This window comes from Leucoraja erinacea, chromosome 15 (assembly GCF_028641065.1).
Source record: "Leucoraja erinacea ecotype New England chromosome 15, Leri_hhj_1, whole genome shotgun sequence".
Lineage (NCBI taxonomy): Eukaryota > Metazoa > Chordata > Chondrichthyes > Rajiformes > Rajidae > Leucoraja > Leucoraja erinaceus.
The window spans coordinates 22,602,798-22,625,491 of NC_073391.1; the positions used below are offsets into that span (position 1 = coordinate 22,602,798).

Sequence of the window (22,694 nt, forward strand, 5' to 3'; positions counted from 1 at the left end):
AAAATCCCAGTAAAAACAGCCAAGAGATGTCATGTATAAACATTGGAAACCCTGGGAATATGCCACGCAACTGAAAGGAAACATGACGCCACAATGGTTCGCCCATGCCCAGCAATGAGAATCAAGAGTCAGAGATCTGCTAAGAGTTCAGCTTGAAAGTATTAACTAAGTACAGAACTACTGACCACGAGGGCTTTGGAGTAATGACATAAACAAAACTATCAGTGCCTCATTTAAACATGCCATGATAGTTAACAAATGTCATAGCTGTAAGGCTTTACGTAGGATTTTGTACGTGGTTACAGTAACACATCTGCAAAATCACAAGAGGACTAGATCAGGTAGACACACAGAGTCTCTTGCCTAGAGCAGGAGAAACAAGAATCAAAGAACGTAGGCTTAAGGTGAAGAGGGGAAAGATTTAATAGGAACCTGAGGGGTAACATTTTAACACAAAGGGCGGTGGGTGTATGGAACGAGCTGCCGGAGGAGGTAGTTCAAGCAGGTACTATTGTGCCGTTTAAGAAACATTTAGACTGGTACATGCATAGGTTTAGAGGGATATGGTCCAAATGCAGACTGGTGGGACGAGTGCAGGTTGGACATGTTGGCTGAGTTGGGTCAAAGGGCCTGTTTCCACGCTGTATGACTCTCTCACTCTACAACTCTAATCATTGAGGAATATGCACATTGCATGATGGATTTCAATGTTGTAGTGGTTGAAAGGACCAACCATGAAATGAGGATGACACTTCACCTAAATTGAAAGCTATGAGCTTGAAATTTGCAATGGTAATGTTGATAAAACTGTCAATGTTGATCTTTGTTAATTTATGAAGATGGTAAAGACATCAGACATCTGCACGGCACAGTTAAAAGCGTATATCCAAAACTGCTCTCACTGATAACTGCTCCACAGAGTGCTCTAATCTGACTTTACCAACATCGTGCCAGTGGTTTGTGACTTTTTAACAATATTGCTGTAAAACTGTAATTAGCTTCTTCAATAAAGGGTGATTGTGTTTTTGAAAGGCTATGCTGACTGCCAAACAGCCTTGAAACCTGACTTTATAAAACACATTTTATATTTGTAGAATATAATTTCAAGACATTTGGGTTGGGATCCTTCTTCAGACTGATAGTAGTTGGAGGGGGGGGGGGGGGGGGGGGGAAACTGGAAAAGAGGTGGAAACATCACCTAACCATGTTGTCCAGCCCACTAAGTTACTTGTATATTTTTGTAAACCAGCATCTGCAGTTCCTTGCGTCTACATCTTGTTGTTTACCCACCCATAAAGTTATTCTTTATAACTGATTCAATTTGAAGCACTCTCCATATTTATTTACAGCCATCCAGGCAATTTGGTAATCTCTTGAAAAGCATTAGTGCTCTATTTTGCCTCCATTATAGACGCTTGGAAGAGCATTCTGATGTCTCTCCCACACTTTGCTGGTGGATTATCAGTTCTCCAGTTGATATGTGAGTTAACCTGGAGCAATGTTCAATTCCAGCCATTGATTAGCAACAGACAATGTTTTAATGTTTTATTATTATTATTGTTTAGTGTTTTCTGAGTCATTCGTAACTGTCGCTGTATGTCATGTTGTTACATGTGGGCGGAGCACCAAGGCAAATTCCTTGTATGTGAATACTTGGCCAATAAACTTACTTACTTACAAAAACATCAAAGATTACAACAGTGGGGAAAGGCTTCACAACCCAACACTATAAACAGTACGACAAAATAAAATATTGGCAACATGCTCACTATTAGCAGTGGCAATTGCATCAAATGCTCTATGGCATGATGTTCCATATAGAAAAATATCCTCATATAAATTAAAAAACAATTCAAATATAGGACTCCTTTCTGTTACAACCAAGGTGATTTGCTTGCAAGGGTAACAGAAATATTATCAAACTTTATAGATGATGTTAAAATTAATATTTTATAATATTAAAGACCTTTGTGTGTGTGTGCAAGTAAAATATTTGGGAGTTTTTCGTTTGAGCAGCTTGGTTGAGAATTGCCATAAGAAACATCATTGGTGATGATTTTGTGAGGGAGGATTTGTCACAGCCTTGTTATGTCAAAGGAGAAAATAGTTTCAAAAGTCAACTGTTGATTTTGCTACTGTAGATAAGATAGGCTGAATTACGCAAATCCATCACAACCGAATTTGGTTCTCAAATCTGTTAATGTTACTGTAAGTGGCACATGGCCCAGCTAAACATCTAAACGCAAACAAGATTCCATTTGTGGGGTTAAACAGGGTCTGAGATGTCAGTTAGCTGCACAATGGACCAGAAGCAAGCTGTCAAATGCATTAATTCTCCACTTCAAAGACAAAAATGTTATTCTTTTTACTCTTGCCATGATTGGGAGAAAGTTTGTAATAATGTTGGGCTCTTTAGTGAAGCACATTAATTAAATATTTAACGCTGGCTCGCACGATTAGTTTGTTAGTTTCATACAAAATAAACATAAATCTAATTCCGAACTGGGAATTATTTTGTTCAGCAGCTGTTGGGGAAGTACTTGGGGGGGGGGGGGGGGGGAAGGGGGAAACTGCCTTTCAGGGTCCCTACCTGGTCGGAGAGGCAGCTTTTGTCTGGGCTGCAGCTTCGACCCGTCCTCGCGGCCTACCAGTGGGCCTGGAGCGGCGTTTCCTGTCGGGGATCGCCCAGAACCTCGGCTTCGGCGGCGGCACAGCGCTGGAGCGCTATCGTGGAGCGGGCGATGCCTTGCCTGGGTCGCCGCGCTGGAGCTCCGGTGAGCTGAGACCGCCGGGAACAACATCGCGGAGCTGCGGGACTGTGGAGCGACCAGCTGCGGGCGGCGGCGCCGAACTTTACACCGGGAGCCTGGGATCTCGCGACGAGATCGCCAGTTGTGGAGCTCCAACCGGCGCGGCCTTGTCGGCTTCGGAAGCCGCGGCCTCCAGTACGGAGGCGGCCGTTCCAGGGTTCCCATGCCGCTGTGAGGACTCTCCCGACGCCGGAGCACCACCACCCGGCGAGAACGGCCAGGAACATCGGGCCTCCGTAGAGGCAACTGTGGAGGCCTCAATAGGCCCGACTATGGGTGAACTGGGGTTGGGGACTGGACTTTGCGCCTTCCCTCATGGTGGGAGCCATTGTGGGGGGATGTTCTTTGTGTTTAAGACTCTCATTGGTGTTATGTCTGTATTCTTTTGTGTGCTGCAAAATGGCAAAAAGCATTTCACTTCATTACACCTCGGTGTATGTGAACGTGATCAATAAAAACCTTTGAATACTTTGAATACTTGGCGAGGTGGATGGCAAGAAGGACAGCATGCAACCCTGGGATTCACTTAGTTGTGTATTTGATAACAACTGATTAGTAATGACTTTATAAGTAGCTAATTGCCTTTTGCTGTGAACGGCTCAATATGGAAGGATGTAAATATTCTTGCAGCAGGCAGAACAAAATGATGTTCATAGCTAATATGGCAGAAACATAATACCTTGCCACAGATCAAGACAACGGGGGTAAATTGTTGCAGATCATGTTTTAAGCTGTAAGAAGGCACTCTGTTACAGTTCTTGCAGAACATGGTCGTGCAGCCAGTAGGCATTGATCTCAGGTCTATTTTCTTGTAATTTACATTATCATTGAATCATTCAACACTGAAGGCCCTTCTGTTCAATGTACATGTGGCATCTCTTTGAAAGAATCACATGCTTATTCTAGAGAATGTAGAACCAAGGATCTGTAGACACTGATTTACAGACAAAGATAAAAAGTGTTGGAGTAACTCAATGGGCCAGGCAGCTGCTCTGGAGAACATGGAGAGGTGACGTTTCAGTTCAAGACCCTTCTTCAGAATTTCTTGAAGAAGGGTCCTGACTCAAAACATCATCTATCTATGTTCTTCAGAGATGCCCCCTGACTCAATGAGTTGCTTCAGTACTTTGAATCTTTTTGTTCCATGCCTATTCTACCTGTCTGGCCATTGTGACGTCTGTGGAAGCTTCCTGTAGGGGAATTTACCACGGGATCACCTGCTTATAACAGAAGCTTCACCGGTAAATATTCTATTGTTGCAATATACTTTGGGATCTTCTGTTGGGATCTGAATGCAGTTCTCTGATTGTGTAGACACAAAATGCTGGAGTAATTCAGCGGGTGAGGCAGCATCTCTGGAGAGAAGGAATGGGCGACGTTTTGGGTCGAGACCCTTCTTCAGACTGATGTCAGGGGAGGGGGCGGGACAAAGATAGAATGTAGTTGGAGATAGTAAGACTAGTGGTAGAACTGGGAAGGGGAAAGGGATGGAAAGAGAAAGCAAGGGCTATCTAAAGTTCATACCACTGGGGTGTAAACCAAAGCAAAATATGAGGTGATGTTCCTCCAATTTGTGCTAGGCCTCACTCTGACAATGGAGGAGGCCTAGGACAGAAAGGTCAGATTGGGAATGGGAGGGGGAGTTGAAGTGCTGATCCACTGGGAGATCTCTGATTGTGTACGTATCTTTAAGAACTAAGTGTGCCATGTGTTATCACTCTCGAATCGGTTTAGGGGTATCACAATGGTGCAGCGGTAGAGTTACAGCCTTACAGCGCCAGGGACTCGGGTTTGATCCTGACTATTGGTGCTGTCTGTACAGAGTTAAATCAAATCATATCAAATCAACCTTTATTGTCATCTTGCAAAGCAGCAGTTCTACAGGGCAAAATGAAAAGACGTTTCCCGGGGAATACCAGAGCATCACACATAAAACTTAAACATTTCACACATAAATAAAAACAATCCAGTCCCTGATAAAAACAGTAGGAATAGTTAAAAAAAAGTGCAGGTAAAAAAACAACAACAATAAAATACAAGTAAAAACAGTCATAAATTGTCCAGGGCAGCTGATTTAAGTGGCCAGTGCCAGAATTTGTTATTAAAGTGTCAGTGCAAAAAAAGCAACAGAATCAGGTGGAGTGACTGTTTAGCAGCCTCACAGCCTGTGGCAGGAAGCTGTTTAGCAGTCTGGTTGTCCGGGCTTTGATGCTGCGGTAACTCTTGCCTGATGGCAGGAGATCCAGATGTGTGTGGAGGGGGTGGAGTCTGTCCTTTGCTATGATCAGCGCTTTTTTCAGGCAGCGGCTCTGGAACAGTTCTTGTACAGAGGGTGGGGAGATGCCAATGATCTTCTCTGCTCCCCTCACTACCCTCTGCAGAGCCTTCCTGACTGAGCAGGTGGAGTACCACATGTTGATGCAGTACGTGAGTACAGACTCCACCGTGCCCCTGTAGAAAGTCCTGAGGATATTGGTTGGGAGTTGTCGGGTTATGCTTGTAATAAGGCTCGTACGACGACGTAAACAGAGTATACCTTTAATCTGTACAACAGCAGCCTCGTGTGTCAGCCCAGGCAACTCCCTAACTGCCCACACCCTGGGTTCCAGTCACATCCGGTTACTGGAGCCTGGCTTCTGGCACACAGGGTCCTAGTGCCCCTCTGCTCAGCCTTACACTATTATTGCATAATACCACAGGAGTGAGGCCTGTTTGAGTTTCCTCAAGTAGTGCAGAGCTACTGGGCCCGTTTGACAATCCCGGTGTTGTTCCTGGACCAGGTAAGACAGTCTGTGATCTGCACTCCGAGGAACTTTATGTTCTCCACTCTCTCCACTGTGGTGCCACTGATATTGAAGGGTGTGTGCTTGGGCTGTTAGTACATTCTCCCTGTGACTGCATGGCTTTTCTCCGGGTGTTCTGGTTTCCTCCTGAATTCCAAAGAGGTTCAGGCTTATAGATAGGTTAATTGGCTTTGGTAAAATTGTCCCCAGTGCGAAGTATAGCGATAGTGTTCGCCGTAATTGCTGGTCAGTGCAGACTCGATGGGCCAAAGGGCCTGTGTCTCTAAAGTCTAAAGTCTAACAAGTCCTCCCCAGATAGTGGCAGGGTTCCATTCCCGAGAACTGATCATAGAACATAGAAAATTACAGCCCAGGGATAGGCCTTTTAGCCCATAATGTCCGTGTGGAATATAATGCCATGATGAACTAATCTCATGTGCCTGCACATGGCCCATACCCGTCCATTCCCTGCATATCCATGTACCTATCTAAAGTCTCCACAACCACTCCTGGTAGTGTGTTCCAGGCACTCACCGCCCTCAGTGTAAAAATACTCATAACCTGATCAGTTTGCAAGTTGGAAAAGCGAATGTGAGCCGAGTTCTCACATGGCAGAAGATGCTTGCTGTTTATCAACTATAGCTCTGCTTTCAACACCATAATCCAGCCGAAACTCATCTCCAAACTAAAGATAGACACAAAAAACTGGAGCAACTCAGCGGGACAGGCAACATCACTGGAGAGAAGGAATTGGTGATGTCAAGACCCTCCAAACTCCTGGACCTAGGAATCAGCAGCACCCTTTGCCATTGAATCCTCCATTTTTTGACCCATGGACCTCAATTAGTGAAGATTGGTAGCAACACCTCCTCTACAATATTTTTCAACAATGTGTTCTGCAAGGATGCATTCTCCTTCTCCTTCTACACTCCTTGACCATACGGCCAAATTTGACTCTAATTCCATCTATAAGTTTGCAAAAGACACCACTGTGGTGATCCGAATCACAAACAATGACGGGATGGAATATAAGAAGGAGGTAGAGAACTTAGTGACATGCTGTTTAGGACAATTACCTTTTCCGCAATCCCAGCAAGATGAAGGAGCTAGTTATTGACTTTAGGACACATGGTGGAGTACATGCCCAAATCAGCATCAATGAAGCAATAGTGGAAATAGTTGAGAGCTTCAAGTTCCTTGGCGTTAATATCACCAATGATCTGTCCTGGACGATCCACATTGATGCGACAGCCGAGAAGACACACAAACACCTCTACTTCCCCAGGAGACCAAGGAAATTCAACAAGTCTCCAATTACTCTTACTAATTTCTACAGCAGCATCATAGAAAGAACACTGTTGGTTTGCACCACGGTTTGGGAACAGCTCTGCCCGAAACCGCATGAAATTGCAGAGGGTTGTAAATATATCCTAGTCCATCGCACAGACCAGACTTCCCCCATTGACTCCATCTGCACCATGCTGCTTCAGAAAAGTAGCTAACATAATCATAGACTTGTCCCATCACTTCTTCTTCCTGCTTTCATCCAGCAGAAGCTTAACAGTGCGAACCACCAGACTCAGGAACAGTGTCTTCCCGTCTTACCCCTGAACGGTCTTTCCATATGCTCATGTGCTGTCCCAATAGAGACATCAGACTCTGTCTATGGAACTGATGCGCTACAATGTTGAGAACTGTAATTTGCACTCTATATAATTATCTTTACTCTATCTATTGTACTTGAGTTTGACGATTGTATGAATGTATGGTCTATCTGATCTGTTTGAATAGCTTGCAAAACAAATCTTTTTGTTATATCTTGGTACATGCGACGATAATAAACATAAAACGTAATCTTCGGTCCACTAAGTGCTCACCAACCATCGATCACCCATTCACACCAGTTATCCCACTTGTGTATCCACTCCCTACTCTGAACAATTTACAGTGGCTTATTATCAACCCACAAGCCCACAAGCATTGGGGATGTGTGAGAGAATCAGAGCACCTGGAGGAAAATCACCCGATCACAGGGAGAACGTGCAAACTCCACACAGACAGTACTCGAGGTCATGATCAAACCCGGGTCTTTGGCGCTGAGAGACATGAGCTTTACCAGCTGTGCCACCGTGCCGCCCAGTAAGTTAATATTAAAAACAAGTACAATGCTTAAACATCCTGAAAATTGCTACCAAACCAGCACTCACACAGTTAAACCACATTGGATGCAGTATGATAGCTCTGTGCTGTTTAATGTGTGTGAATACCAGGGAATTCAGCCTCTGGTTCCAGATGATAACCATTCATTTTCCCACAGACTTCACCATATGCTTCGTGACACAGCTGAAACTCCTCCAGTTGCTGATATGGCCTCTGCTACGTATAACATGACCCGCACTGTTCTGGCCTGATGTGTTCCCAGCAGTTTTAAAACCCAAACCCAAACACCCATACGGAGCATATTTTAATTATTTTTCAAGTAGTATTTAAATGCTTTGAGGAGTAATACATGAAAGGCAATCAATAGCGTACCAATAATTCAGCAATGCCCAGAGCACTCTACCCACAATCGGATTCACTGATGTTTATGTTACTTCCATTACCAGACCCCCCCCCCCCCCACGCAAAAAAAGGGAATAAATGGCTCAATGACAAGAATTTCTATTTTAATCGTGGAGTTTGTCCACTTTGCTAAAAAGAATCTGTATCAGATTGACACGGATATGACATTTTTTTCCTTTCTCAGCTGGTGAAATGGTTTCTATCTGCAGTGCCCACACTTGGTCAGGGATATGATTCTGCACAATGGTTCAATGGTGCTTTAATTGCCATATGTGCAAAGTGCTCACACAGTGAAATTCTTTATCTTACCAGTATCTTACCAGTAGAGTATTGCCACAGCCCCGATCCCTGATGAGCAAGTGTACAGAAATGGTCCACTGAGCCCGCATGCAAGAGGCACCATGTTTTTGTGCCATTTTCAAAGTCCACGCTCAAGTTCTTATGAGCGGTGCCTGATCCAGGCAAGTCCCAGGCTGTTGTGGGCCCCCTGCCGTCCCCTTCCTTGGACACCTCATCCCTCTCCTCGCCCATCCACCTTTGTTCCCTGGTCTCCCGCATCCGACCACAAGGGGGCGGCAGACCAGCCCCCGGTTCTTTCTCCTACTGGCCTTGCTCCTCGCCCACTTGCTAGCCCCATCCTCCCAGTCTCTGGTCTTCGGGAGACGAGCAGGGGCCGGCAAGGTGGCCTCCCACTTCCAGGCCATGATCCATTTGGCCGAGCCAGGGCCACTGCCTCCCAGGAGCATTAGCCACACGCGGCCACCTTGGTCAGTATAATGGGAGGCATAACACGCACAAGTGGCACAGTGGTGCAGCCGGTAAGAGCTGCTGCTTCATAGTGCAAGAGACCCCGGTTAGATCCTTTGGCGTTTGTACATGTTCCCTGTGACTGTGTGGGTTTTCTCCAGGTGCTCTAGTTTCCTCCCACATGACGTGCAGGTTTGTAGGTTAATTGGCTTCTGTAAATTGCCGCTATAGTGTAGGGGGTGGATGTGCAAGTGGAATAACATAGAACAAGTGGGAATGGGTGATCATTGGTCAATGTGGACAATTAGGATGATTTGTTTTTGATTAGTAGGACTGGATGTTACAATCCCTAAGGTTCTTCACCACAATTGACACCCGGTATTCTTGGGGGTCACCACAAGGTGATTTTGCTACCAATCAGACACATCTTCAGTTGTGTACCTCAATGTCACTGGGTGTTTCGGCCTTTTATCACAAGACACCCTCGGTCAAGGCAGGCCCACCGCAGAGTGATCAGCCCTGGGTGTGTGTCTTATGGTTAGCCTCTAGATGGTCACGTGGCAGCCCAGACAGCATCTTTTCTCTTCAGCCACAGCCAGTGACTGCTGCATTCTGCTTTTTCCCTTCCATCTTCCTCTCTACCGCTGACTGTGGCCGGTTGGGCTCTGGACCCGTGTCCGTTGGTGGGACAGTACCTGGTTGAGCTTCACCTGGGGTACTGATACCCTGTGGACTGTGGTGGTTATCCTGCCACTGGGCTTCACTAGACTGATTTGGCCTACCTCTTAGAAGGTAATGGTCTATGCGAGGCCCCACACCAAGCTCTCCCAGCCACTTTTACCTGCCCTGGTGGATCTTGAGACCCTTCTCTGATGTTATATTTTCCCAGTCACAGATGCAGCTTCATAGCTTATGTCCTGCCGGAGCTGCTGCTCTGTCAATTGCTGTGCTAGTTCTCTTATTCATAGTCGATTCCTACCGTAACAATATAAGGGTGGATACAAAACGCAGATTAGCGAAGGATCCTGCTGGCATGAGGAGCTAGCCCATGCCAGCCCCGGTGGGGTCTATTCCCTCTGGTCAGTAGGCTCTCCAGGCTGTCACTAGGTCTTTCCCTGGTTGTAAGCTGCCCTTTCGCAGCGGTCACTGGTTTGACCCAGATGTTCATATTGATTAGTAGGACTGGATGTTACAATCCCTAATCAGAGTGAGTAAATTCAGTTGCAAATAGGAGGAGAAATAAAAAGAGGGAAAGACTGGAAGAGAAAGAAATTCTGAAAAGAAAAGGCAAAGTTTCTTTTTAAAAGTTGACTTCTAAATGTCTCTCGTCTATTCAGTACCTGTAGTTCTTGCACATCCCATACCATTAGTTATTTAATGACTGGACAAGGGAATTGTTTGGTAGTCATTAACCTTCATTACTTCAGAACAATGGCAGCAGGTTGTGAAGGCTTGTCATGCCGTGAGTTCCTCTATTTCTCCCCCAAATAACTGTCTAATGACTGTGTGTCATTTAGACACCATTATCCCATTATCCTTGCAGCAAAATCTGGCCTACTCCTCATTCTGCACCATGTGCCACCTAATGGTTAAAGTAAGAATTGATAAAATGGCCCAACTAAGTTTCAGGACCAGGATAGTCAAAAATGCTGGAATAACTCAGCAGGACAGGCGGCATCTCTGGAGAAGGAATGGGTGACGTTTCAGGTCGAAACCTTTCTTCAGACTTTCAGGCCCAGAAGTCCCATCGACCTGCTCCTGTGTCAGGGGTGTGAATAAGGATGGCTATTGTTATGACAAATGGCAGAGGCATTTAAAAATTGCTTCAGAATATTTGTATACAGCTCCTTCTGTGGTTAAAAGATTCTTGCCTGGCCCTATGTCCTGGCCCTGAGTCTTTCAGGAAAACTCAGTGCCTGCTGGCAACTGCACCATTTGGAGACCAAGTGCTTGTGCAACTCAGTGGGTCAGGCAATATCACTGGAGGAAGGTCCTTTTTTCTCCAGTGAGGCCTGACCCACTGAGATACTTCAGCACTTTGTGTCTTTCTTTCGCCATTCCTTGTTTCTGCACTATTTAGAGGTTGGTTTGTCAGCTTGAGCTGCTGGATAAAATCTGCATCTTACTTGTCTACTTTATATTGCTCCACAACCCATTCTGACTCCTGATATTGAATGTGCCGGAATTTAATTATTTAGCTTCACGGCAGCTTCATTGCAGTCATTGGTCGTCTATAGGTTTGAGTCAGGGGTGAGGAGCGGGAGAAAGCAAGGTCAGCTCTGAGGAAGGGGGCGCTGAGAATGAGGTCAGTGTCATGGCGGCCATTGGGGGATTATTGGGGGTGAGGGAAGGGGAGGGGGAGAGGGGGGGGGGGAAGGGAAGGAAAAAGTGGGGCATCTCCCTGATAGCTGTGGAAGACGGAGCCACTGGGACGAACCAGAGACCACTAGTGTCACTGTGTGGTCAAGACTGGACTGCTGAGAAGAATCTCTATATAACTGGCATCTGTACTGGGTGGCTGGGACAAGCTTGAGTTGCCAGTGCCGCTCGTCCTGCCCACGTTCGTTTGCAATGAGGAAGTCCACTTCCTGGAAGGTTACACACATAAAGTAGGTGACATACCAAAAGCGCCATTTGTCTGCCCTCACAAAACAATTTTTCGGTACTAATCGCAGATGTTCGCTGCCACCATTAACGAAAAAACGCTGCAAGGGTCGCAAAAGGGTGGTTCGTTTGATAATTTAAAATTAAACTGACAAAGGCCATGACAAACGTGGGGTCGGCGTTACTATCTGTTCATTTTGGGCTTTTTATATGCAGTATTTTTCTCATTTGAGGCACTAATCCAGCGCGCTGTCAATATTCTAAACCAGCGGTCAGTGAACCCACTAGAAATGCCGATTTAGCATTTACAGCAATAACACTAAATTCCTGCTATAAATTAATGTAAATTAGATATAAAAATCATGTTATATTGTGAATTATTTGTGAATAATCTTTGGACACTTAGGCTATTTTAAAAATGTTAATCTTTCCTTAAGAAATGGCCTGTTGACTATCCAAGATCACAGCTTTTTTGTAATGTCCATTGAAAATCAATAGGAAACAAGATGCTAATTTCCGAGTATGAAAATGGCCATAACTTTTTAAACTTTTTTAATACTTGAGATATGAAAGTGAATTTGGTGTCAAATTAAACTTATTGTTATGCTTTATCTGATGGGATAAATTGCAGACTTGATTTTTAAAATCTCAAAATTTTGTAACATTGCTATATCTGGTCAGTGCCGATGGTAGCACCTACAGGCATAACATATCCTGCCTGTGAACATGCCAGCTCCACCTCCGTATTATCCAGACCGTACAAGTGTACTTTCGTCCGTGCCCAGCGGCATTAATCTCCCTACACCAGCACAACAACCGCTTCTGGAGCGGCTCTGCCAGTTCCACAGTCCCCATGTTTCATCACCGGGAATGCTAGTTCAATCTCCGTCACCTGTGAAGCCACTGACTCTATCCCCGGTGGAGAAAAACGGAGATGGCCTTCATCACACACGTGCTGGTGGTGTTTGCAAGCCCACCGTGAAGTACCCGGGCTATGTTTGACTTTCCTCCAGATTATTATCAACTGCTATGCTTGCCTTATTTAGTCAATGGTTTTGTACTGACATTTAATTCTCTAAGAGGGAGGATGTAGATCAGTGTCACTCATGTTATGAGTCATACATTGTAGCTTCGCCCACTAGTTTAACAGAAAGCTTCTCTGCCCTTTCTCCCTCACTTTTGAGTTATGTGTTAAGATGAAGTTACCTATGCTGTAACGCTAATAAAGTCTTTGGATCTAAATCATTGTGCGTGACTTAGGTTATTCCAACAGCAGAAGTTCAACAAATGCATGTTCTGTTTTAATTTGGTGTTTATGATAAAAATTGAAAGTCTTACTTTACTATTTCTGATTTCAGAGTCACATGCATTGCTGTGACAAGTTTGGGATTACATATAGAATTGACTGGAACGGCATGAAGGGACCAGGTGGGTTTTAAAGACAATCCAGTACTTTTACTGCTGGCATTTGCATGGGATGTTTCATCCAAACCATAGACAATAGATAATAGACAATAGGTGCAGGAGTAGGCCATTTGGCCCTTCGAGCCAGCACCGCCATTCAATGTGATCATGGCTGATCATCCCCAATCAGTGCCTCATTCCTGCCTTCTCCCCATATCCCCATACCCGAGATTTATTATCCAAATCTCAGAATTACTGATTTAGTCATTTAAACACTGCACCAATATTACATTATCAATGGTTTCATCAAAATAATGTACTCTCAAAACTTTTATGTGTCATTATGCTCAAGGTGAAAGATAAAAAGTTGGTCTTGTTTATCTTAAAAGAAAAAGTATATATTGCAGTAGTGATATCGCTAACAGGGTGACTTAGAAGGGTTTCGGCCCGAAACGTTGCCTATTTCCTTCGCTCCATAGATGCTGTTGCACCTGCTGAGTTTCTCCAGCTTTTTTGTGTACCTTTGACTTTTAACTTAATCGCCTAAATCTAAGATGAATCTGATCTTACTCTGTTAAATTAAACCAGCGAGGCACTATTCAACCACTATTCAATTTAATCATGGATGAATTTGCTGTAACTTTTTGCCATTCTTTGCTCTGTATCCTCTTGAACAGAGTGTAGAAATAAGGAACTGCAGATGCAGGTTTACACCGAAGGACACACAGTGTGGAGTGACTCATCGGGTTAGGTAGTATCAGAAGAAGGGTCACAACCCAAAATGTCACTGATTCATGTGCTCCAGAGATGCTGCCTGACCCGCTGAGTTACTCCAGCACTTTGTGTCCTTTCTTATTTGACAGAAGTACATTACTCACTTTTGTAAAATCAGTAAGTTGCTTAACATTCACTGCTAATTACGCAAGTTTACAGATATATTTCTCAATCATTTTGAGAGACCTTCTGTCCTATTGACTGCTTCTGGATTCCACAACCAGAGGAAATAACTCGATATCTATAACTCTTTATATCTTGAGCAGAGGTCTATCAGGCAGATTTTCCTCTGTAGATATGGCTGGGCAGTGTGGAACTATTTACCAGCTTTGCCATCAGATTTCATGATTTCCTCTTGGCAGTGATCTCAGGCATCTGATTCTTTGCAGCACTTTCTTCCCACCCAACTAATTCCTTATCTGCATGAAAGGGGCCTTTGTTTTTGTTGGGCTCCATTTCCTGGAGGCTTGAGTTCAAGGAGCAGTGCTTTTGTGAACAAGTTAATTCGGGGAGAAATTAAGCAAAAATGCCACGTGTTGCACGAAGCAACTTTCCAAACAAATTTCCAGAGAGCTTGACAAGAAAGCACATTCATGTGACTGTGCCCTCTGTTTTGACAAATTATTAACAAGTGAGCATTATTATTGGGGAAGTAACAAAAAAATAATAATTTGCAAGATTTGCCATTCTTTTTGTGTTTTCTTCTTCCAGTTAGCGTTGATCATTGAATGGCTTTAACAGTAAGTGTCATTTTTAGGCTAAAAGGAATTACTGAGTAAGCTGCATACACTCACAAACACAGCCACAGCTACAACATTAACTGCAGCAGTAATTCAAGTTCAGAGTGTTATTAAATTCCAAACCTACACTATAAAGCATTTATCACTACAAACAGATCACTTACATAGAAAGGATGCTTACATTCTTTGATGTAAAGGATACTGATGAAACATCTTTTCTCAAGCTAACAATGAGACATATATTCACCACACTCAATTCCACGGTTTGGATTTTTGCGGACAAATCATTTAAACAAAATAATGAATGGAATTGTTCACACCAAACCAATCTAAACATGTCAAACATCTCAAATGACCCGGTTACCCCTAAAACATGACATCAGGGTTACAACATATCAGAACAATCATTACACAATTTATTCTGTGCATGCAAATTTATGAATTGAACACAAAGAGTACATCCTGCAAATTAGGTAGAATAAATGAAGGACCAAGGGAAGAGTTCCTGTTCAACCTATTGAAGCGAAATGTATTTTTGTGACCTGTTCGCATACTTGTTTCTCCAAGAGAAATGACAATTTGCAGATGTTTTGATAAAATACTTAAATTTTGTCTATTTATGCCAGTTTTCATTGACTTTAACAATGTTAAAAAATAGGTGCAGGCTCTGTGTTTGAATAATGTATTTAATTAAAATTAAAAGATCAGCAACAAGAAATTCTAGGCACCTGATGCGCCATGTTTAGTTTGCTTGAAAGGTGTTCATAAATAAAGCTTTGAAATTTTTGCCTTTTAGTGTATCTTCCAATATTACGTTCAAATGCATATAAAAAGGCTTTTTTCCCCACCCAGTTAGCATTACAGGAGCCCATTAACAGCTGGGAAAGGTTAGTGGTCCGAACAGCTGTGATGTCAAAGCATTTTGGAAATTGAGTTTTGTGGCTTTTCAAATATAAAGCAGAATGAGCCATCAGATGAATGTACAACTTAACATATCTGCAGCGTATCTGGGAGAAATGCTGACCACTTCATGCTTTGACACTTTTCTCCGTCGCTCAGGAGACATGGCAACTGAGCATGTCCAGGAAAATTGCCTGGGAAAGCACCATGAAGCACATTTTGTTCCCTTAAAATGTTTTTCCAAACGTGAACAGGGGCTGCTCTTTGAAAGGTATTGGTCACGAGCCCTGCAATAATTGGGTGGAGTTAAATAGCAACGTGTGACCAAAATGACAGTAGAAAGTATGTTCCAAAAGTACTGAATATAAATCTAAAACTTACAACTTTTGCAGGTGGGAGCTCAGGCAAGCTCTTCTGAGGAGCAGGCGTGATCTTTCCTAAATCTATTCCATTGGGAGTATTACCACGATCTGAACCTAGGAAACAATAACAAGCAGATATATAACAGTCAATGAGGTTTCACTTATGGGAGTAATTCTTACGTTAAACAGGGGCCAGGAGCCCAAGTACTATACTTCATCCCAGTAATCAATATTTCCTAAACAAGTGACTGCCCTTTGCTAATAAATTTAAAACTTCACGCGCTACTTCTTGAACATGCCTTTTCCAAACATGATTTAGAAACACAGAAAACAGGATCAGGTGTAGGTTATTTGACTCCTTTGAGCTTACTCTACTATTCATCGAGTCATAGAGTTACGCAACATTGAAACAGTCATCTGACCCAAATCATCCACACTGACCAATCTGCCTTCTTGAGCAAGTCTCATTTGCCTGTATTTGGCACATAATGTATCTTGCTAAACTTTACTTTAGACATTTTCACCCTGTAGACTTTACACTTTAGAGATACAGGGAGTAAACAGGCTCACCGAGTCTGCGCCAACCAGCAATTACCCCGTATACTAACACTATCCTACACGTTAGAGACAATTTTAACAAAAGCCAATTAACCAACAAACCTGCACGCCTTTGGAACATCGGAGAAAACTTGTCCATTTAGAGAAACCTTACGCGGTCTGTGAGAACGTGCAAACCCCACACCGACAGCACCTGTAGTCAGGATCGAAATCGGGTCTCTGGAGCTGTAAGGCGCCAATGTGCCACTCTCTCTACTTTTCCTATTCATGATCCTGTCAAAATGTCTTATAAACATTGTGATTCTACCTGTCTCTAACACTTCCTCCAGTATTTCATTTCATATACCTGCCACCCTCTGTGTGAAAAACACGTCCCTTTGATCCCTTTTAAATCTTTCCCCTCTCATCTTAATTCTATGCACTCTAATTTTAAACTCCTCCACGGTGTGAGAAAGATTGGCTATTCACCCTATCTCTGCCCCTCATGATTTGATAAACATCCATAAGGTCACACATCAGCCTCCTTTGCTCTAGGTGAAACAAACCCAGCCTATCTAGTTTCTCTATAAATCAAGTCCTCTGGTCCATGTGAATCTTTCGTGCACCTTCTCTAGTGTAATCACATCCTGACTATGGTATTGCAAACAGAACCTACTATCAAAATAACTTTTGTCTTCATTTCAGTCTTAATTCACTTAGACTAGAAAGGAAGATAGAGCAGCACTGTGGTGCAGCAGGTAGTGCTGCTGCTTCTGCTGCATGGTTCCAGCAACCTGTAACTGGCCTGATTGAGGGTGCTCTCTGTGTGGAGTTTGCATGCTCCTGCTGTGGTCACATGGTTTTCACACGCTAGACCACATAGTAAATATGCTGCATTTCCCCTTAACATCCAATAATGTTTTAGTTGATGGCAAGGCCGGCCACTGTACATCCTCCTCAGTGTAGGTGGGGGACTGGAGAATCAAAGGGGTTGATAGGTAAGTAAGAAAAAATAACAGGGAAATAATTGGGAAAAGGGACATTGAAATTCTCGACGACGTACAGACTTAATGGGCCGATGGCCTCCTAATTTACAATGCCAACTAACCTCCCAATCCGCACATCTTTGGGATATGGGAGGAAACTGAAACAGTTGAGGGTAACTCACGCAGCCTCAGGGAGAACATACAAATTCCACACAGACAGCAGCGGAGGTCAGGATTGAACCTCGGTCACTGGAGCTGTGAGGCAACAGATCTACTGGCTACACCGCCATGCTATTCAGTATTTTATGTGGATTAAGGCACCAAATGTAATGTAGTCAAGTGAGATGATGATGGAGAAACGATAGCTAGTTGGGAAAGTTAGCTGGTGAAGTTAGCTGGCGGCATGGTGGCGCAGCGGTAGAGTTGCTGCCTTACAGCGCTTACAGCACCAGAGATCTGGGTTCGACCCTGACTACAGGTGCTGTCTGTACGGAGTTTGCATGTTCTCCCCGTGACCGCGTGGGTTTTCTCCGAGATCTTCAGTTTCCTCCCACAATACAGACATACAGGTTTGAATTGGCTTAGTATAAGTGTAAATTGTCCCTACTGGGGTCACTGGTCGGTGCGGACTCGGTGGGCCGGAGGGCCTGTTTTCGCGCTGTATATCTAAAATAAACTAAACTAAAATGCTAAAAGGGTGCAGACGAATTGAGCAAACTAGCAAATTGGGAGTTCATTTTAATTTCAGCACAAAGACGTGGTTGACAGACCTGAGGAAATTGTTAATCGTCCGAGCGTTTGTGTTTGTTAGTGGATATGTTTTCATTCATAATATTTGCTGTTTTATTAAAGTAAACAAATATTTTTTCAAGAAATATCAACAGGCAAAGAAACAACAGAACCACACAGGTTAATTGCCCAGATGAAATCACTCCTACTTCTGATCTCCACATTTTATTATGTGAGGTAACTGGAATTTATCCTCCCATGTTCTGTCCTGCAATAATCCTGACAATTTGGGCATTGTTCGAATGTTATCGTTAATATTGGATTTTGATCACAGCATGGCAGGTAACATTTTTTTCAGGTTCATTTCCTGGTTCGTACACTGCCCAAGCTACATTTTTTTCCAAATTTATATTATTTATTGCACAAAGCTCAAGGTCAGAAATTATTAATTTGGAAAATACTTCCTAATTATATTCTTGGCTGTGTGAGGAAATAAATCAAACTTCCATTTTGGAAGAGCCTTTCAGGTTGACGTTCATTACTGATGAATTGGTTTTTAAAGTTGCTTTTGAGACATGGTCTCATTTAATCTTTTTTTGGGTGGAGTTTAGTTTAGTTAATTAGTTCTGAGATTTAGCGTGGAAATAGCGCGGAGATATAGCGCGGCAACAGGCCCTTCGGCCCACCGACTCCGCACCGACCAGTGATCCCTGATCATTATCACACACTAGGGACAATTTTACATTTATACACAATGTTTGTGACGAACAGGATACCATGACCACCACTTATCTATCTGCATATAACCCATATCCCTCCATTCCCTGCATATCTGTACAACTATCCATATGTCCTTAAATGCCCACCAACGTATCTCCTTCAACCCCTAATCCCAGCAGCATGTTCCAGGCACTCACCACGCTCTGTGTAAAAAACCTGTCCTGCACATCTCCTTTAAACTTTGTCCCTCTCACCTTCACGCTATGCCCCTCTACTACAGACACTCCCAGACATACGCAATAGGCGACTTATGTAAACATTTCTGGCACTTTGTAATTTCCACAACACTGTATGGTCACTCAAGTTTACATCGGAATTAAGCCGGCAATGGCTGCGGTGCTTACGCAGAATGCCGTGCGCTGCAGAAAGTGCCCCGGGATGCAGCCGTTGAGACAGTTAATGCTCTCAGTGGCAGACACAAAGTCCAGGAGTAACTCAACGGGTCATGCAGCATCTCTGGAGATCGTGGATACATGACGTTTTGCGTCAAGACTCGTCTTCAGACTCAGTGTGTTATTTCGGGTAGGGGATGGAAATGGGGACGGGGATGGGGCCAGGGATGGTGATTCTGACGTATGTAAAATCTGACTTGCATACGGGTTCATGGAACATAACCATTACGTAAATCGGGGAGTGCCTGTATTTGATTTTTCCATCCTGGGAAAAAGATTCTGACTGTCTACACTATCTATGCCTCACATTTTATCTGCAGTTTATTTATCTACAGTTCACATTTTTTTTAAATTTTTTTGCCATGTTCCTGCCACATTTTTGCCATGTTCTTGCCCATTCACTCAATCAGTCACCTCTCCTGATGTCTCTCTGCACCTTCTGTGTTTCTATGTTTCTATGTACCCTTCAGTGTCAACAGGCTTAGTATCATCTGCCAACTTGAAATTATTACTCTTGATCCTGTCATCCAAATCATTGATATAGATAGTGAACAGCTATGATGCATCAAAGTCCAATAATTGCTCCTTTTTGCTAATGTGTTCAGCTCCTTTCTTCATAATGATGGGTTCTTCAAAAGGAATTGATGGTTTTATATTATGGCTTCTGTTTTTACAAGTACACAAATTCCTTGCGTTGCATCATGCTGAGGTCTACAAGCAGTGAAGCAGTACAACATAGCTTTAAGTATCGAGTTCACATGCAATGATATCTAGTATTCGTTCCACAGTCACACTTGTGCTGCATCAACGATGTAGATTCAGTTCAAATCATTTTTTTTGTGGGTTGTATATTTTTGGTGCGGTGTATCAAGAATCAGAATGCAGTATCTATGGGTGTAATTCAGTCTTCGAGCATTTTGTACTATTTAATATTAGGCTAATCTGCATTTTACCCTCATCTGCATTTTTCTTTAATCCTCTGAACACTTGCTTACTGAAAACTCATTGTTGAAGACATAAACTGCTTCTGCAAAGAATGTCGACATATTTACTTAATGCAGCACTGAAAGAGACTATTCAGTCCAGGTCAGTTTTAGCTTTTAGTTTTAGAGATACAGCGTCGACACAGGCCATTTAGCCCACCGAGTTCACGCTGAGGAGCAATCACCCTGCACACACTAGTGACAATTTACAGAGTCAAATTAACCTACAAACCTGCATGTCTTTGGGATGTGTAGGAAAGAACTGCAGATGCTGGGTTAAATCGAAGGCCTGAAGAAGGGTCTCGACCTGAAATGCCACTCATTCCTTCTCTCCAAAGATGCTGCCTGGCTCGCTGAGTTACTCCAGCATTTTGTGTCTACCTGCCTTTGGGATGTGTAAGGTATCTGGAGCACCCGGAGAAAACCTACGCGGTCACAGGGAGAACATACAAACTCTGTACAGACAGGCAGCACTCGTAGTGGTGTCAGGATCGAACCTGGGTCTCTGGCACTGTCAGGCAGCAACTCTAGCTGCAGCTTTGTCCCGCCCAGCAGTACAATCCTATTTGACCCAATATCCTCCCCTTTTCCCCTGCAGCTTACTCTCTCTCACATGCTCGTCAACTAGCCTGTGGTTCTGTAAAATGCACCAAAGGCTTTAGGATTGGCTGGATGGTTGTGTTTCAGAGGATACATTTACTTGATATTCTGCTGTCTTTAATCTCTTCTACATTGCCAGCCTGGCACACAGCATGTTGGAAACAACACTGTTGTAGACCTCCATCTCGTCCAACAAATTTAAACTATGTAAACAGAAGTTTGCAATGTAAAAAAAAACCTTTCCTTGAAGCAGTTTTGTCCACCGATTCTGGCCAGATCAGACAGCTTCAGGAGATCCCTTTAGTCATGGTTGATAATATGATCAAACTGTTAACCACTGATAACATGTTTTCTTTCTATGATGCGGCACCTTGATATTCTGAGGTAACTGGTGATCATGTGGATTTTCTCCGGGTGCTCCCGTTCCTTCCCACACCCATAAGACATGCGGGCTTGTAGGTTAATTGACCTATGTAAATTGCCTCGAGTATGTGTGGAGTGGAAGAGTAAGTGGGATCAAATAGATCTAGTGTGAACTGGCGATCGATGTTCAGCATGGTGGGCTGAAAGGCATGTTTCCATGCTGTATCTCTAAACTAACCTGAAATAAACCTGTTTCCAAATCAAAGTGCTCACAGCATGTAAGAGAACTGGAGCAAGATCCTGGAAAATTCAGTGGGATGAGCTATACAAAACACTGGTCAGGTAAACCAGGCTGCACTTGATTACTGGTTGATCCACAAACATTTGGGAACACTGTACCTACTGAGGAGTTTGGCAGTGTACAAGACTACAGGTGTGATTCCATCGTTCACCACCCTGTGGCACCAGTAGCTGTTCCCCCAACATTACTGCACAAAGTAAAGAGTCGCAGTAACTCAGTGGGTCAGGCAGCATCTCTGGAGACATGTGCATGTGACATTTTTGGGTCGGGACCCTTCTTCACACTGATTATAGCGGGGGAGAGAAGGTGGAAAAGAGCTGGGGGCGGGACAAGGCCTGGTAAGTATTAGTTGGGCACAAAGTGCTGGAGTAACTCAGGGGATCAGACAGCATCTCTGGAGAAAAAGGATGGGTGACGTTTCGGGTCAGAGCCCTTCTTCAGACCCAGCTGAAATTACTCCAGCACTTTGTGTCTATCTTCAATATAAACCGGCATCGGCAGTTCCTTTCTGCACGTGATAGGTGGATACAGGTGAGGGAAGGTGGTGATTGAAAGATGCATGGACAAAAGCCAGACATGAAAAAGAGATAAAAGGCTGTGAGATTAGGAGAGAAGAAGCCTAAACTATCAGGCCAGAGGAAGGAATGGAGGTGGAAGTGAATGAGGGGGGGAAAGTAGAGGCAGGATAGTGTGAGCAATAGGTGTACATCCAGGTCGGGCACACTGAAGAGAGGGTGGAGGTAAAAGGAGGGGGGGGGGGGGGTGGTTGATGGTTAGTTCTCTACTGCAAAGTCAACATACATTACTTCAAATTTGAACAATGTCTGCAATTAAGTTCCTTAACCACTCATGTATAAGGAAGTCCTGGACTTAACACAGAAGTTGATTTGGGTGCATTCCATGCAGTTCTGGTGGCCACATTACAGAAAAGATATGGAGGCTTTGGACAGATCGCAGAAGAGGTTTTACCAGAATGTTGCCTGGATGTGAGGGTTTTAACTACAAGAAGAGGTGGATTATTTTCTCTGGAATGACTGACGTTGAGGGGAGAACTGATAGTTATATTAATTGATAAGAGGCATAGATAGGATAGACAACCAGAACCAGATTTCCTGGGGTGGAAATGTCAAAGACTAGAGGGCATTGCTTTAAGGTGAGTGGGGAAATGTTTAAAGGAGACATGCAGGGCAGTTTTAATGCTCAGCGGGTGATGGGTGCCTGGATTACACTGTCAGGGGTCGTGGTGGAGGCAGATAAGATAGTGACGTTTGAGAAGATATTGTGACATGTACATAGATATACAGGAAATGGAAGGATAGGTATCAGCTAGACATAGA

General features: G+C 43.7%; 1 protein-coding gene across 2 annotated transcripts in view; it reads right to left on the reverse strand.

The window, feature by feature from the left end:
• Window positions 1-22,694, reverse strand: part of afap1l2 (actin filament associated protein 1-like 2) — a 179,677-nt gene that overhangs the window by 48,270 nt on the left and 108,713 nt on the right. For both annotated transcript variants that reach the window (XM_055646906.1, XM_055646905.1), the window contains exon 4: window positions 15,706-15,800. In XM_055646906.1, the coding sequence (XP_055502881.1) occupies window positions 15,706-15,800 (95 nt within the window). The remainder of the gene's footprint in view (window positions 1-15,705; window positions 15,801-22,694) is intronic.